The sequence below is a fragment of the Myotis davidii genome, unplaced genomic scaffold (genome assembly GCF_000327345.1).
Source record: "Myotis davidii unplaced genomic scaffold, ASM32734v1 scaffold1558, whole genome shotgun sequence".
Lineage (NCBI taxonomy): Eukaryota > Metazoa > Chordata > Mammalia > Chiroptera > Vespertilionidae > Myotis > Myotis davidii.
In genome coordinates this window covers 128,144-143,554 of record NW_006288873.1, presented here as the reverse complement: position 1 = coordinate 143,554, position 15,411 = coordinate 128,144, and the positions used below count along the sequence as shown (strand labels likewise).

Genomic DNA, 15,411 nt, shown 5'->3' with positions numbered 1-15,411 from the left:
GGATGTGTGGGGGCAGCCCCGAGCTGTGCCTTGTGGTCTCACAGGTCCCCCACCTGGCACCTTTGGCCCTGGGTGCTGCCCCAGCCCCCTGTCACCTCCTCCCACCCCTGTCACCTACTGGTTGTTCCCCCCCCACACCAAGCTCACATCTTGCCTCTTGGCCTTTGCACGGGCTGTTCTGTTGCTAGGAACGCCCTCCCCAGATCCACCTCCCAGTCCCCTAGTCCTGCTCTGGCCGTGTTTACTTCTTTATGGCTCTGATCTCTGTGTTTGTGACTGCCAGGTGTCTACTGTGGCTCCTCCATCAGACTGGCTGCACCCAAGGGTGGGCACCCTTTTCTCCTCACTGGATTTCACAGATAAGGAAACAGAGGCCCCCAAAGGGGCAGCCACTGCCAGAGGTACCCAGGGACGGCAGAGTCACCACTCGAACCCAGGTCTGACAGCAGCCCACTGGCACCTCTCCACACCCTTCTCTCTTGCACCCAACCTATCTCCCCCAGCCAGGTGCCAATGGCTTATCAGAGGCTGCCAGGGCCTGGGCTGTCTGCTGGGCCCAGATTAGCCCTGCAGGGGCCAGGGTTTCCCTCTCCACCCACTTCAGGGCCCAGCATCTGTCTAGTGCCTGCTGCCCCCTGCCTGACCCCAGCACCCTGAGCCCAAGGCCTGGAGGGATCGTTCTGATTCTACTTGTGTCCAGACCTTCCCTTCCCGCCCACCCCAAATGGGCCACTTTAACCCCACAATTACACCACACCTTCCCCAACTCACCCCCGCCCCACGAAGTGTCCTCCCCCAAGTCTGGGTTCTTCATGGTGGCCAGTGGGTCCCCAAGTGTGAGCCCTGGCTCACCACTCCTCACTTTGTAGCCCAGGCAGCTGGCTTCCCTATCTCACCCTGGTCAGGTTCTGGTAGAGTCAGTGTGATCATTTACCACACATTCCCTGAATACAGCAGGTGCTCAATACATGTCCAATCAAGACCGAATAGCCCTCCTCACCCGTGTCAACTCCCTTATTGGACTGTGCTTCCTTGGCACCTGGCCCTCAGTGGGTGCTCCAGCAAAGCCAGCTGGTCAGAGGGAAGGATGCCTGACTCTCCAATGCCGCCTGTGGGGGCGGGGCCACATCCTCTGCAGGCCCCTCTACCAGTGCGGGGGTGGGGGGGGATTGGTGCAGCTGTCCTCAGGCTGGGGCTCAGGAGGCTACCAGGCTAGGAAGATGGTGGAGATCAGCTCACCTTAACCCCCACATCCATTCTGGGACCCCAGACCAGGTGTCCACCTCCCACATTGTGACTACGAGTGTCCCCCAGCTACACAGGACAGGCGGCCACTGGGTGGGTCCTGCTTTATTAAGAACTGGCAAGGACCCCTCTCCCTGCTGTTCTGAGCCCACCGGGGGCCTGGGGAGAGTTAGGGGGCCAGGGAACCAGAGGAAGCCCTGGGCTCCCCAAGCTCCAATCAGGGAGAAAGCAGGCAGCAGCCACCCCTGTCCAGACAGTCTGGGTGGGACGGGCCCCTGGCCACTCAGCCCAATTCAGCTCTGGCTCCTTAGACTCCAAGAGGCGCAACTAGACCGGCCTTCCTGGATGGTGTGGAGGTGGCGGCCACACAATGGCCAAGATTGTGGGGTCCGGTGGTGGGCATGGCCATCACCCGCAGTCTGAAGGGGCCACGGGTGGCCACCGGCAGGGGGAGCTCTGGGCTGCCTGGTCTGGGGCGCCAGGCTGGGGAGGCAGGGGCGGGGGAAGTGGGTGTATGGCTTGGGTGATGAGGCTAGGCAAGGCCTGCAGGGAGGTGCCCAGCGCATCCAGGCGGCTTTCGAGGGCAGCCAGGCGGGCCTCAAGGTCCTCGTGCTGGGCGTGCAGCTCGGACATGAGGTCGTACATAGCATTCTGCGTCTGTGAGAGACAGAGGTGGGAGAGAAGAGGCTGAGTGAGACAGGGAGTGACAGACACACACACAGACAGTTGCAACTGTAAGGACACCCCCAGGTGCCCTGCAGGTCTCCTGCTAGATCCCAGGAAACGGTGGGAGAATAGGTGCAGGACAGACAAGTTAAGTGACAAGCTGGGGCCAGCAGGCCTGGGAAAGGCCAAGGGCTGTCCTGGGGAGGGTGGATGTGACCAGAGCTGCCCTGGGGGATGAACTGCCACATAACAGACATTAGACGAGGGGTTGCACAGGGGTCTGGAGGGAGGTGGGTATCCAGCGGGTCTGACCCAATCCCAGACCCAGGAACACGACAGCCATAATCGCTGTTTGATGGGCGACAGGTGTCCCCACCACCTTTACTACTCCCCACCGGGCAGCCAGCACGGGCCAGCGCTACTGTTCAGAAGGATCCACTCCCGCCACCAGGTGGCGCCACAACATCGCCCTGCGTCTCTCACCCCAGCTCCCAGTGACTGGAACCGGAGTCCCCCGTCCCTCCTAGGCTTTGGAGGGGAGGTCGGGCTGAGGGGGGAAAGCACCCCCAACCCCTCGCTCCGCGGGAGAGAAATAGGATGAGGCGCCGATTGCACACCTGCAGACTCTCCCAGCCTCTCCACACCTTTGCCCTCCTCCGTGCCCTCCACCCTTTCTTCTGTTCCCAGCAGGCTGACCCCCTGGGGGAGGACCAACCCCTCGGAGCCCCTCCTAGGGCCCCTGACCTTCACCCCAGTCTGCCTCAGGAACCACAGTCCCCAGGGTCAGACGGTAATATCTAGAGGCATCCAACACTGGGGTGGTTCATTTTGGCCCTCTCTGAGATTTAAAAAAAATTGTTTTAAATTTAGGATATACAGGATGTCCCCAAAAATGTATACACACTTTGAACTCACATTGAGGTTTCTCTTTCTCTCTCTCTCAAATCAATGAAAAAATATCCCCAGTGAGGATTAAAAAAAATAAGTTTTATTCAATGCCGGCTGGGGCTTCCCTTTGCATCTGCCTTGGCCTGGTGCTGCCCACTCACTCACCTGCTTCACCACCTGCCATGGTCCTGCTCTTATCAGGGCCCATCAGGGCCGGCAACACCTGCACTGCTGCCCACACCTGCACTGCCGCCCACTGCCAGCGCCACGGTGCTGATACCCCCATGTTCCTCACCGCCCCCTGGTGGTCAGCACCTGTCTAACTCTGTCGGTCAAACTCCCACTCGTGGGGACAATTTGCATATTAGCCTTTTATTATATAGGATGTGCAAATATACATATATACAGGATGTCCCCAAAAATGTATACACACTTTGAATAATTAATTCCAATGGGTTAAATCTGAAAAGAAGCACCATTGAGCTATTAGCTGTAAAGTGTGTATACATTTTTATGGGCCACCCTATATATTTTATTTTTTGCCAGAGAAATACCAATTAAATTAGCAACCTTGGAAAGGAAAGCAGAAAAATTTGATTGGAAAACATTTTAACCTTGTTTAATTAAAAAAAATTAGAAACCCATATAATCCAATCTAATTAAAGACTGAATTCAAAGAAGCTTTTGTACAATGTATTTTGAGAGTATACCACCATGATTACAAGATTTATATAATTTAAAAATTAAACTTTCAATGATTTGTGCTAAAGAAGTGTAATATGGATAACTCAAATTATAATTCCCAGTATCTGAGTTTTTCCAAGGCATTTCATATTTATAGCTATAATCTCATATGACATCAAATTAGTTGGCCAATGATTTTTATATTCTCTTGGGGTTATGTTCTAGTTTCTACTAGCAATTGATTTATTTATTTTTAAAACATGTTTTTATTGATCTCAGAGTGAGGAAGGGAGAGGGAGAGAGAGGCAGAAACACCAATGATGAGAATCATCGATCTGCTGCCTCCTGCACATCCCCTGCTGGGGATCAAACTTGCCACCGGTCATGTGCCTGATGGGAATGCAACCGTGACCTCCTGCTCATAGGTCGACACTCAACCACTCGCTGAGCCACGCCAGCCGGGCTGAGTTATTTCTTCAGGATTCTAGAATTTTTTTCCTCTGTAATGTTCCCTTCCAAGTTAATTTTATGTAGGCTAATATTAAATTACTTTGCAATCTCTTGAAATGAGGAAGAGAGCGAGTCCACAATGAGCTGGGTATAAGAAGTGAAATAGAACAGCAAAAGTACCACATCATCAATTTTGCCCATATATACTATTTTCTTATATATTAATTTAAAAAAATAACACTAGCCCGGCCAGCTTGGCTCAACCAACAAATAGATCCATTTATGACACAAACTGATCTTACTGAGCTTGTGGAATCAACTTTAATTTCCTAAAAGGCGTTGAGCTTCCTGTTGGTGCTATTATTTGAATTTATAGCCACAGCAAAAGTACCACATCATCAATTTTGCCCAAATATACTATTTTCTTATATATTAATTAAAAAAAATAACACTAGCCCGGAGTGCTTGGCTCAGTGGTTGAGCATCAACCTATGAACCAGGAGGTCACAGTTCGATTCCCAGTCAGGGCACATGCCCAGGTTGCGGGCTCGATCCCAGTAGGGGGCATGCAGGAGGCAGCCGATCCATGATTCTCTCTCATCATTGATGTTTCTATCTCTCCCTCTCCCTTCCTTTCTGAAATCAATAAAAGTATATTTTTAAAAAAATGAAACTACTGCCGATGTTAAAAGTAGCTTTTACAGACGTAGATTCCCAGAGTTCCTCTCACAGTCAGAGCCTCTGGTCACGATGGACCCTTGCAGACAGGGCTGGTGTTCCCTGGTGGCTCTTGCCACCCTGCATCCCTTGCCGGTGTCACCTGCCTGCCCTGAGAACCCCGGTGCTGTCCCTCCCTCGGCAGGAGCTGTGCCCTGTCCTTTACGGAAATGCCCCCTTTTCTCCCCAGAGACCCAACCAGCCCAGACCGGCCCAGGAGCCATCCCACCTGGCCCCACCTTGCTCACCTTGGCCAGCTCTGCGAGTGTGTTGGCCTGGTCGTTCAGCTTTCCCTGCTCGATCTTCACACTCCGGAGCCTAGGGACAGGTGGGTGGGTGGGGTTGTGTGGAGGATGCATTTGTTGGGGGGACGGGGGAGCCCTTCATGCACTTGCCCCACCCAGGGTGGCCCTGTGGGACATGCAGTGGGGAGATAAGGTGGGGGTTGGGGTCTGGCCCCCTGCAGCCCACTCCCTCCCCACATGTAGGGGGCAGCAGGGCCTGGGAGGCAGCTCAGCCACCACCCAAGTGACCACTGTCTGGCTATGTCCACAGGGCCCGAGGCAGGATGTCTCGGTAAAGCCTGCACTGGTCTGCAGGGTGGACACAAGCCCTGGCCGCCTCCAGGAGCTGCCCCGGGGATGCACCCTGACCCATGACCACCATGCACCCCTGACCCTCAGGGAGAGACTTACTTCTGAGCTCTGGCAGGACCCGGTGGAGCAGAGAGAAATCACAGGGCAATTTTAATCTCAGCACTTGCTGGGCAGCTCATGCCCAATGCTGCCATCCTCCCACATGCTGACCCCTGGACCCGAGGGGCTGTTGCCCTTGCTCTGCAGAGGGGCTCAGCTTCTGAGAGGGCAGTGCCAGCCCCCCAGAGATGCATCTGTCCTCTGCCTCCTCCCTCGAGCAGTATCCACCCAGCCTGGCCAGGACAAATGCAGCTGCCCTCGCTCTGCAACTCTGCCGTCTGCCAACCGGTGCCAGGCACCTGGCCCTAGAGGTGACTTTTAGTCCAGGAAACTATACCCATGATGTTTCCTAAGGGGGAAACTGAGGCTCATGGCGGCAAAGCCAATGGCTGGTAACACCCTGGCAGGATCTGGTCAGGGTGACTTTTAGTCCAGGAAACTATACCCATGATCATAGTGGCAAAGCTAATGGCTGGTAACACCCTGGCAGGATCTGGTCAGCCTCTATGCCCTTGGCCTCCAATAGCTGCCCGAGGCGTGGGGCATGGGCCTGTGTGTCTTCGCCCTTCCTCTCCATGCCTCTGTAGTTAAACTGGCCAGGAAAATGGTTCCAGGTAAGACTCTCTTCTTCACTGGTTCAAACTCAGCCCGTGTGCCCACATGCGATGGATGCAGGGGGAGGCCCCTCAGGGCCCACCATGCTGAATACTGCTGGGCCCCCCAGACCCAGCCCTCAGCCTGGAGAAACGGAGGTGAATACAGACGGCTCCAGACCCAGAAGGCTGCTGAGGAGCCCTGAGGTGCCTTCCCTGGGGAGTCATTCTTGGCTTCTCTATAACCTTTCTGTCATCTGGGTTGAATGGTGTTCCCCACACAAGATATATTGAAGTCCTAACCCTAGGACCTCAGTAAGTGACCTGGTTTCACCGGGTGAAGATAAGTCACGGGGGAACCCTAACCCAGTGATTGGTGTCTTTATACAAAAGGCGGAGTCTGTGCACAGACACGCACAGATGGAGGACGATATGAAGACGCAGGAAGAACAGCTCATGACAATGACCATTGGAGCGATGCATCTGTCAGCTCAGAACGCCGGCCGCTGCCAGAAGCCAGGAGAGAGCCCTGGAACAGATCCTCCCTGGCACCTTCAGAGGGAACAGGGCCCTGCTGACACCTGGATTTTGGTCTTCTGGCCTCCAGGACAGAGATCGTAAATTCCGCTGCTTCAAACCACCCACTTACGGCCAAGGAAACCCGCACACTCCCCACTCCATCTCCTCCGAGACACCTCTTCCTTTCCTCTGGCTTTGCACACAGCGCTCCCTTCTGGGGCCTCTCCAGCTCAAGGACGTGCCCGGCTGCCTCCTGTGTGCAGAACAGACCTCGTTTCCCTGGCGCGTGCTCGTGCCCACCTCCTTGCCTTCCTCAAGCTGTGGACACTCCTTGGTATGCAGCCTGCCTCTCGTTTCCGACTCAGATCTTATCCACCCTCAGGCCCCAGTGCACACTTGCTGGACTCCATCATCTGTTCTTACAGGGCTACTGTTTTTGGAAGGGGTAGGGGTGCAGGGGGATCTAAAGGTGAGTGCAACAGTCCTGCCCCAGAAGAGATGGTCACAGATCATTCACAGAGCAGGTGCCTTCTCCCCAGACCTGGCTCTCCTCAGTTCTCATACTCCTGCTTTCCCCAAAGAACTTTCTGGAACATCCCATAGGGCAAGATCCACGTCTAGTGTCCCCTACACCGGCTGCTGCAGGAAATGCTTGTGGAATGACAAAACGACCAGATCAAGGGTGGAAGTAACAACAATTCCAGTTCCTATATTTAGAAAACACTGTGTGGCAGTCAGGCCCAGGTGAGTCATCCGGTCCGGACTGTGTTCGATCTGTGTCACACTCCTGGGAAAGAGGCACATCACCATCATCTCCGCTTTACACATAAGATACTTGGTCACCTGTCCAGGCCCCACTGTTTGGTGGAAGAGACCAGATTGGGAACCAGTGGTCAGCTAACAACTATGGGAGAGTCAGCAAGGAGAGGTCCCTGTCCTCAAGGGTCTCCAAGTCTTGTGAGGAGGCAGGACTAACACCTGGGCACAGTGAAGTCAATGGGTACCAGCTCCTCTCCCGGGTGTTCAGATGGTGGTGGAAGCAGAGGCAGAGAGCAGGGGCTGGGGGTGAGGGGGACGCTATGTGCTACCAAGAGGTTGCTCTGTGCTGGGGCCCATGCCAAGCATTCCTGTGAATCGTCTCCTTTAGACCTCCCAAAGTCCTGGGCAGTGGGGATCATTATCATTCGGAAGCAACCCAGTTATAACAGCAAACACAATACATGCAAAGGAACTAAACTCTCCAGTTAAAAGGCAAGGATGGAAAGCGGCATGAGGAAACTTTGGGGGATGGATCTACTCATTATCTTCACTGTGATGATAGTCTCATGGGTGTGAGTATAAGTTAACACTCATCGAACTCTACACTTCAAGCAGGTGCAGTTGGCTATGTCAGTTATCCCCCAATAAAGCTGTTTCTAAAAAAGAGGTAAACGTGATTGAACAGAATTAAACCATTAAAGCCCAGCTGGTGAACCTCTTCTCCCATGGCCTGGTCTCTCCCTGGGAAGTGGTCATTCTCCTTTACCTGCTGGATGCCCAGGCCCTGGGCTGCCCCAGCCGCACCTGGGCTCCCTGCTCTCTCCACCTCCCCATCCCACCACTCACACTGGTGTCCCCTGTGCGGCCTCTTGGTTATGGCTGAGTCGGTTGCCTCCCTGCTGCACTAGCTCAGACCCTAACCCTGTTCACCTCCCTCTAACTCATCAGCCCGAGTCTGGCCTGCGAGCTCTGGAGGCAGGAGCCTTCTCGGTCACCGAGGAGAAGCCACTTGTGAATGGGTTTTCTGGTGATCTGAGACTCGGGAACTCTCTTCAGAGCGGCTCATTCTGAAAAGTGCCTAAGAACATGTTTTCACTCTTTTAAAAAAAATCAGGTGCCACGTGACTCAACCCCGCAGAATTCGGAGCCGTGTAAATTCTAGACAGGGTGCTGTCTCATGCATCCTATATGTGGCCCTTGCAGTGTGGTTAGTCCGAAGAAAAACAAGCTGTAAGTGTAAGATATGCAATGGACTTTGAAGATTTAGTACAACAAACTTTATAAAGTATCTCAATGATTTTTTAAATCTTAATCACATGTTAAAATAATAATTTGGATACACTAAATAAATATATTAATTTTATTTTACTTGCTTCCTTTTGCTTTTTAAAAAAAATGTGGCTACTAAGAAATGTGAAATTATATGTGCAGCTCATATGATATTTTTAGTGGACAGTAACTGGCATTTCATATCCTGTGAGATTTCATCCTGTGAGCCAAACCTGGCAGAGGCCTGTTTGGGAAATAACCTGGAGCACAGACACACCCACTCATCTCCACTGCCTCCTGTCACCACAGCGGAGCCGAGCAGAGACCGATGACCTGGGCCACGACGCGGGGAATATTTACTCTCCGGCCCGTTACAGGAACAGTCGCCAGCTCTGGCGGCACATCTGACACACCGGAGGAACTTAAGCTTAAGCCCAGGCTAATCCCAGACTGTAGTGTAACTGGTATTGGGTGTGGCCTGTAGGATTTTTAAAAGCCAGTTGAGTGACTCGAACGAGCAGCCAAGGATGAGAACTACTTGAATAAGTAATTCTCAGGACAAAGGGACAGAAGAGGAAATTAAGTAACTTCTAATTATTCCACCAAGCTTATAGATCAGGCCACAGATTCTGAGCTTCCTGCTAGCCAAAGCAAAAGGGGACATTGCTTCAGTGTCTACGGGGTACAATCATTTGGGCTATCCCAGGGAATAAAATATGCTTCTTGCCATTTATGTTGGATGGCGGCATGCCTTATCGAAGGTGATTTCCCTGGACGAATGCTGGGCCCATCATATATCTCCCTCTGGCCATCCCCACTACCCCATCCAACAGAAGCTGCTGGCCCCAATCAACTGACCACCTAGCGTAGGAGGGCCATGATGAGGCCAGGCTGGGCTGTCTGGCCTGGCCCTTGGCCTCTTCCCGTGGGGGGTGTCACGCTGTCTCCGCCCCAGGCGGACACAGAAACGTGAGTGGGAAAGGTGCTGGACTTACTGATGGATGGCTTGGAGGAACTTACGCTGGTGTTTCCGAACCCGGGCGTAGTCTGGCTTCTTCACCAGCCTGGTGTGTTTGTAGATGAGCCACGTCTCCCTGAGAACGTTAGCAGCGGCATTTTTCACCTGGGGCCAGAGAAAGAGCAGTTCCCCATTTCACACTGGGGAAACCGAGGCACAGTGAGGTCAACCTGGCAAGGTCAGCTGGTAAGTTGCACTTGGCTGCCTGGTCCCATCCTTCCTGCCTCTTACTGCCTGGCCAGCGGCGGGGCTGTGACTGGGCACACAGGTGGACACCTGTGGCCTTCACCACGTCTCTGTGCACAGCTCACGGGCGTTCTCACACATGGCAGAGCCCAGCGCGGTGTGGGCATGCACAGGGCAGGGTGGTGACCTGTGGGCACATGGGTGCGCCTACAATGGGCAGAAGTAAGGCGGGGAGGGTCTGCCCGTCACGGTCAGGAGCAGAGGCGGCCGTGAGCGGGGCTGGCACCCTTACCCGCTTGGTGAGCTGTGTGTCCATCATGAAGTTGTGCACATGTTTCTCTGCCTTGGTGAGCTCCAGTTTCCGGGCCACCACGGCCACCACGAGCGCTGTACAGCCCGCCCCCTGCGTGAGGAGCGTGGGAACACATCAACATCCTGCTTTATGGGATCCCAGGCCAAAGCAGGACACGCTCCCTCCTCCAGGAAGCCTGTCCTGATCCTGCCTTTGACTTTACCCTTCCTGCCTGCAGGGTTGGCACAGAGTTCACTGACTCCCAACCCCGTGTGCTTTATCCGTCAAATGTCAGGGGAGCGTGTCCCACAGGTCAGCTCATTTTATCCCAACAACTCCATTCTTCTCTCCATTGGGCAGAGGGGGAAACTGAGGCTCCGAGATAAGAAAGGGACGAGGAACAGCAGGATCTGCAGGCAAGTTTGGGGCCGATGACCGTGGAAGTGGGAGGATTTAGAATCTGTCAGGGCTTTGGGTCTGGGTATTGGGGACAGAGACTGGGCTAACAGGGTCAGCTGACAGCGAGAAGGGAAGTGTCAGGGAGGGCCAGCCAGCTGCCCACAGTGGGGCACCTGCAGAAGGGAGAGGCAATGCACAGGTCCCAGCAGGCGGGGCAGTGGGGAAGGATGCCTCCTCATGTGGGTTCCCTGGTGGGTGCCACCACTTTCCCCAGGACGCCCTTAGTGGCAGCCCAGCCTGAAAAGGAGGTCACTGGGGGCTGCTGGGAGGGATGGGGGGCAGGAGTGAGGCGCCAAGGAGGAGGGAAGGGCAGGTAAGGGAGGGGCAGCAAAAGGCAACACAGGAGGAAGGAAGTGGGGGAACGGGAGGTTCTGCCCCTGAGAAGTGGGGTCCGGGGAGCCTAGGACACTCAGGAGGTGTCATCAGCCTCAGAAGTGACCAGGAAGTAGGTGGCAGGGGCTGGAGATGGAGCCAGAAGCTGGTTCTCTGCCTGCGCTGGAGGCTGTCCCTGGTGCTTCACCAGCCAGCTGCTTCCTTCTGCGGCTGCCGAGTACAGGGTGGAGGAGGGAGAAACCCCGGCTTGGGCCCCGAGGGCTGGGGCTGGGGGTGTGGCTGGCACTAGCTCAGTTTTTCTCAGGGGTGGAAGGAAACACTTATGGGGAGGAGTGGACAAGGGCCAGGGACACAGTCAAACTCTCCTGGTTGGCCACCATGCCCAGTTTGGTGAGGTGGGCACCAAGGTACCCGCCAAGGAAACCCCGATGAGGGCTCCTGATCAGGGCAAGGGCGTTGGGAGGACCCATGAGCCTGTTCTCAGGAAAAGCCCTGAGATTAGGGGCAAAGCAACAGGCTGGGGACCTGCACGTGGCGGACTACAGGGCAAGGAAAGAGAACAGATGACCGCTCCGCACAACAGCACAGCGGCCACGCTGAGCAAAACACGCTGGGCTCAGAGGCAGCCCCGCTGGGAGACCTTGAAGTTCAAGAACAGGGAAGCACGTGGTTGGTGAGACAGTGGCTGGGGATGAGTGTGCGAGCAGTGACCGGGAGGGGGCGCGCTGGGCACAGATGGAACAGGAGAGAGCTAACCGAGTAGCTAAAAGGGACCCAAGCATGACCGTGTGTGTGTGTGTGTGTGTGTGTGTGTGTGTGTGTGGACATGAAACTGGTTTTCTGGAAGGAGCCGCATCCCAGAGAAGAGAACACGGCTTTCCCATTTCACTGAGGGTTTTCTAGGTCTAAACTCATTTATCTGAGTGTTTTTGTTTATTTGGGAAGTTCATTTGCTGGGAGAGGGGGAGGGATTGGGTGAGCTTTACTTTCCCCCCTTCCACTGTCACAGAATATCACAAGCAAAGTGCACGATGCCGTTTCACAAGGGAGGGGCCGCTCAGCTCGGCCAGGAGGGCGGCCTGCTGGGGAGGCAGGAGGAAGCCGACCCCCAGCGGCCGCGTCCAGAAGGAGGGAGTGGGAAGTGAAGAGGAACAGAGCAACTGGGCTTCAGGTTTCAAGAGGTGGTGACAAGTGGGGACAGTGCGTTCGGAGAAGGGGGCTGTGCGGAGCCTCTGTGACGGCCCTTCCGGCCCTTCCTCCGGCAGGAGGACAGGAAATGGTGGTGGGGTGGCATCATGTGTTTGCAAGAACCAACGCCTGTCTGTGCGGTACAGCTTGTGACGGTGACCGCCGTGTCGGGGGCGGGGGGGATGTCCAAGGGTCCAGCCTTACCATGATGCCGGTGAGCAGGCACACGCCTTTCCCGCAGTAGGTGTGTGGCACCATGTCTCCGTAGCCAATGGAGAGGAAGGTGATGGAGATGAGCCACATGGCCCCCAGGAAATTGCTGGTCACTTCCTGTTTATCATGGTACCTGGGGAGAGTAGGGAGGGCTGGTCAGCCCGCACTGGTCCCTCCTCCGTCATCACACCCCCTGGGCAGTGCCTTGAATCAGGGAGCCAGTCACTCTGAGGGCTCCCATGATAAAGGCGTGGTTGCGGGGGGGGTGCTTCTGGGACAGAGGGCATCCAAATCCTCCTCCCGGGCTCCCTTTCACCGACCCCAAAGCTGCTGCTCCAGCCCTGGTCACGGAGCAGAGAGGGTCCAGGCGAGGGTACGTCCACATGTGTCCACGCATGTCCACCAGATACCTTTCCCACAGACAGACATACAGACAGGCGTGGACACGGGTGGCCATGGGCACCAGAAGCGGCAGGACGTGGAGGTGAGGATTCACATCAGACACCAGGAAGAAGTTCCCTAGCCAGCCAGGCCCTGAGGGAGGGGTCTGTCGGGGAGATGGGGGTTGAAGAATCATGCTCCAGGACTTGGGTGAAGAGGGATATGTGGAGGGCAGCACCAGCCACCCCAACCCCAGGCCTGGGTTGACCTGGTGGTAAGGAGAGAGGGGACAGCATACTTAGCCCTGGGGAGAGGCCTGGGGCTAAACTTTTGATGTGTGTGGGAGCGGGGCACAGCCCCCAGGGCCTTGCAAAGCACACTGCTTTGTCCCCAGCATAGCCTGGCCTGGGACCCTGGCCACACAGACCGTGGACAGGTTCCACCCGTGTTGGCCCAGGCTGGGGGCCGAGGGGCTGGTTCTCTGGGTCAGGGGGCAGCTCAAGGTTCTGCTCTAGGCCAGCCCCCAGCCTGCAAGGCCCCTTCAGCTTGGGGAGCCCTTTCCAACTAACCCCTCCTTAGGGCCTCAGGCCACCTACAACCCCCACCAGCGGGCAAAGACCTCCACAGAAAGGGTTCAAGGTGGGGACCAACCATGGTGGCACAGAGGAGGTGGGCCCCTCACTGCGGTGGGCAGGGGGCTGGGGCCCGGGGTTCTAGATGGGGAGGAGATGGAAGGGAAGCCCCAGTGGGAGCGGGAGGGATGGAGCCATCACAGCAGGTCTGGTGTTGGGGAGTCTCCGCCCCCCTGGGGGGCTCCCATGCTGCTTGCTGGGTGAAGGGGACAGAAACTGACCCCCCTCTTTCACTGAGGTACCTGAACCCCAAGCTGTCTCAGCTTCCAACTCTGGGGACACCAGCACCCCCAACTTAGGAGGCAGGAGGGGGGCTCTCCAGCCATGGTGGGTGCTGCAGAACCCCCAGGACCAGGGAGGGGGGCATGCGGGAGGTGAGGTAGGGGTGGGACAGAGCTGCGGGGCAGAGGGAGGCAGGCAAGGGGGTTTCAAGCAGCAATATGGGCTCAGAATTTAGGATTGGCTGCCCCCCACCCTGCCCCATTCCCCACCCCCACCTGGGCACCCCTGAAATGATCCAGCCTGGACCTCAGGGATGCCTGAGGATGGATGCCCCTCTCTCATTCCCCAGACCTTGATCCTGAGCCTGCCCTGAAGGGTGGGGAACGGGCTGTGGGAACTGACATTGGGGCCTATCAGGGGTCCAAGGAGGCCCCGTGTGACCCCCCCAAATGGTAAGCCTTTATGACAAGGAGGGGGGCTTGAAGACTGAGGACTGAGGTCCTGGGGGGCAAGTCCAGCCCAGGGACCCCTCCCCGAGGAAGCCCAATCATAGCACCACCTAACAGACCCTTCCAGAGCCTTCCGCAACCAGGCACGAGGCAGGAGAGACCCCTCCTGGACAAGGTGTCCCTCCGCCCTGAGAGGCCCAGCAGAGCCCCTCCCTCCCTGGATCCCCGGCGGTTGGGAGACAACCAGAAACAGGCCCTTAGAAATGTCCCTTTGCCCCTGAGAGCCTCAGTTTCCCCATCTGTAACTTGGGTTGATGGCCTGCCATCCTCCAGGACGGTTGAGAACAAAACCCAAGTAGGGGTCCCAAAGGCTGGGCCAGTTTTCCTTCACCCCAGACTCCAGATCCCTGGGTCAGCTGCCCAAACAAGATGCTAGAGCTCAGCCCTTCTTCCCCCCATCACCTTGGACAAAGCCCCCAAGGACCCCAAGTGGACAGAAGCTGAGAATGGCCTGCCTCCCACTGTCCACTGCCCTGAGCCTGACTCAATCCTACCTGCCCCTCTGCCTCACACCCCCCCTCCCCCGCCCTCCAGGGATGGACTCTCCCCACCCCCGCGGGCTCCCGCCAGCCTGGCCACCCTGCCTCCCCTCCTCATTCCCTCCCCTCTCGGCAGCTAATCTTAAATTCCTCGCGGGCAGCATGGTGGCAGCAGCTCTGCACACACAGCTTGGCCAAGGCTGGGACTCACATGTTTCCCCTACAGTCCAGCGGGGCAGGCAGAGGGGAGAAGGAGAGCAAGTTACACTGGGGTGGAGACAGGCAGATGGCGGGCATCTCTGTGCCTGCTGCCTCTGCTGCCTGGGCCAGAGGTCAGAGGCCGGCTGCCCGCAGAGTAGAGGGGCTGGGAGAAAGAGGAGCATGAGTCCCGCTGGAGGAAAGTGGGAGGAAGGGCACCGGGGTCGCAGAGGGGTGTGCGTCAGGGGTGGTTGGGGACACAATGCTGGAGTCCCAGGGTTATGGACAGTCACTGAGGCCAGGAACTGGACGGGGCAGGGAGGGGAGATCAAGGGGATGAAAGAGCTGGCGGGAGGAGCCTTGGGTCACGGAAGTCATGGAGGACCTGGGGTCATCAGGGTCCGGGTCAGGGTCAGGAGTGGTTGCTAGGGAAGCCCTGGGCACCTGAGATCATGGGTGGGCCTGGGGCTCACTGGGATCAGGGGGACAGAAGCGACGGCTGAGGGAGGTCTGAGCCACTGAAGTCATGGGTGGGCCTGGAGCTCACGGGTTCGGGGTTGGGGGTCAGGACACACCTCTCGCAGACGCGCACGGTCCAGGCCGCGATGATCCAGGAGGAGATGCTGAAGACGAGCAGCACGGTGCCCGGGCAGATGGTCATGAGTGTCTTCATGACGAAGCGCGTGTTGAAGGTGATCTTGTTGAGCGCCCCGATGCTGCGGGACGAGGCGTCCGTGAAGATCTTGCTGTGCAGCAGCATGACACGGCCCAGCAGGTAGAGGCGCAGGAACATGGGCACCGACAGCAGCACGTCCA

General features: G+C 56.5%; 1 protein-coding gene across 1 annotated transcript in view; it reads right to left on the bottom strand.

Moving 5' to 3' along the window:
- Positions 1–1,329: 1,329 nt before the first annotated feature.
- Positions 1,330–15,411, bottom strand: part of KCNN1 (potassium calcium-activated channel subfamily N member 1) — a 22,571-nt gene continuing 8,489 nt past the window's right edge. The window contains exons 4-10 of the mRNA XM_015562211.1: positions 15,171–15,409; positions 12,166–12,307; positions 9,982–10,092; positions 9,481–9,608; positions 5,346–5,354; positions 4,899–4,968; positions 1,330–1,902 (exon numbers count right to left, since the gene is read on the bottom strand). Of these exons, the coding sequence (XP_015417697.1) occupies positions 1,654–1,902; positions 4,899–4,968; positions 5,346–5,354; positions 9,481–9,608; positions 9,982–10,092; positions 12,166–12,307; positions 15,171–15,409 (948 nt within the window). The 3' untranslated portion in view covers positions 1,330–1,653. The remainder of the gene's footprint in view (positions 1,903–4,898; positions 4,969–5,345; positions 5,355–9,480; positions 9,609–9,981; positions 10,093–12,165; positions 12,308–15,170; positions 15,410–15,411) is intronic.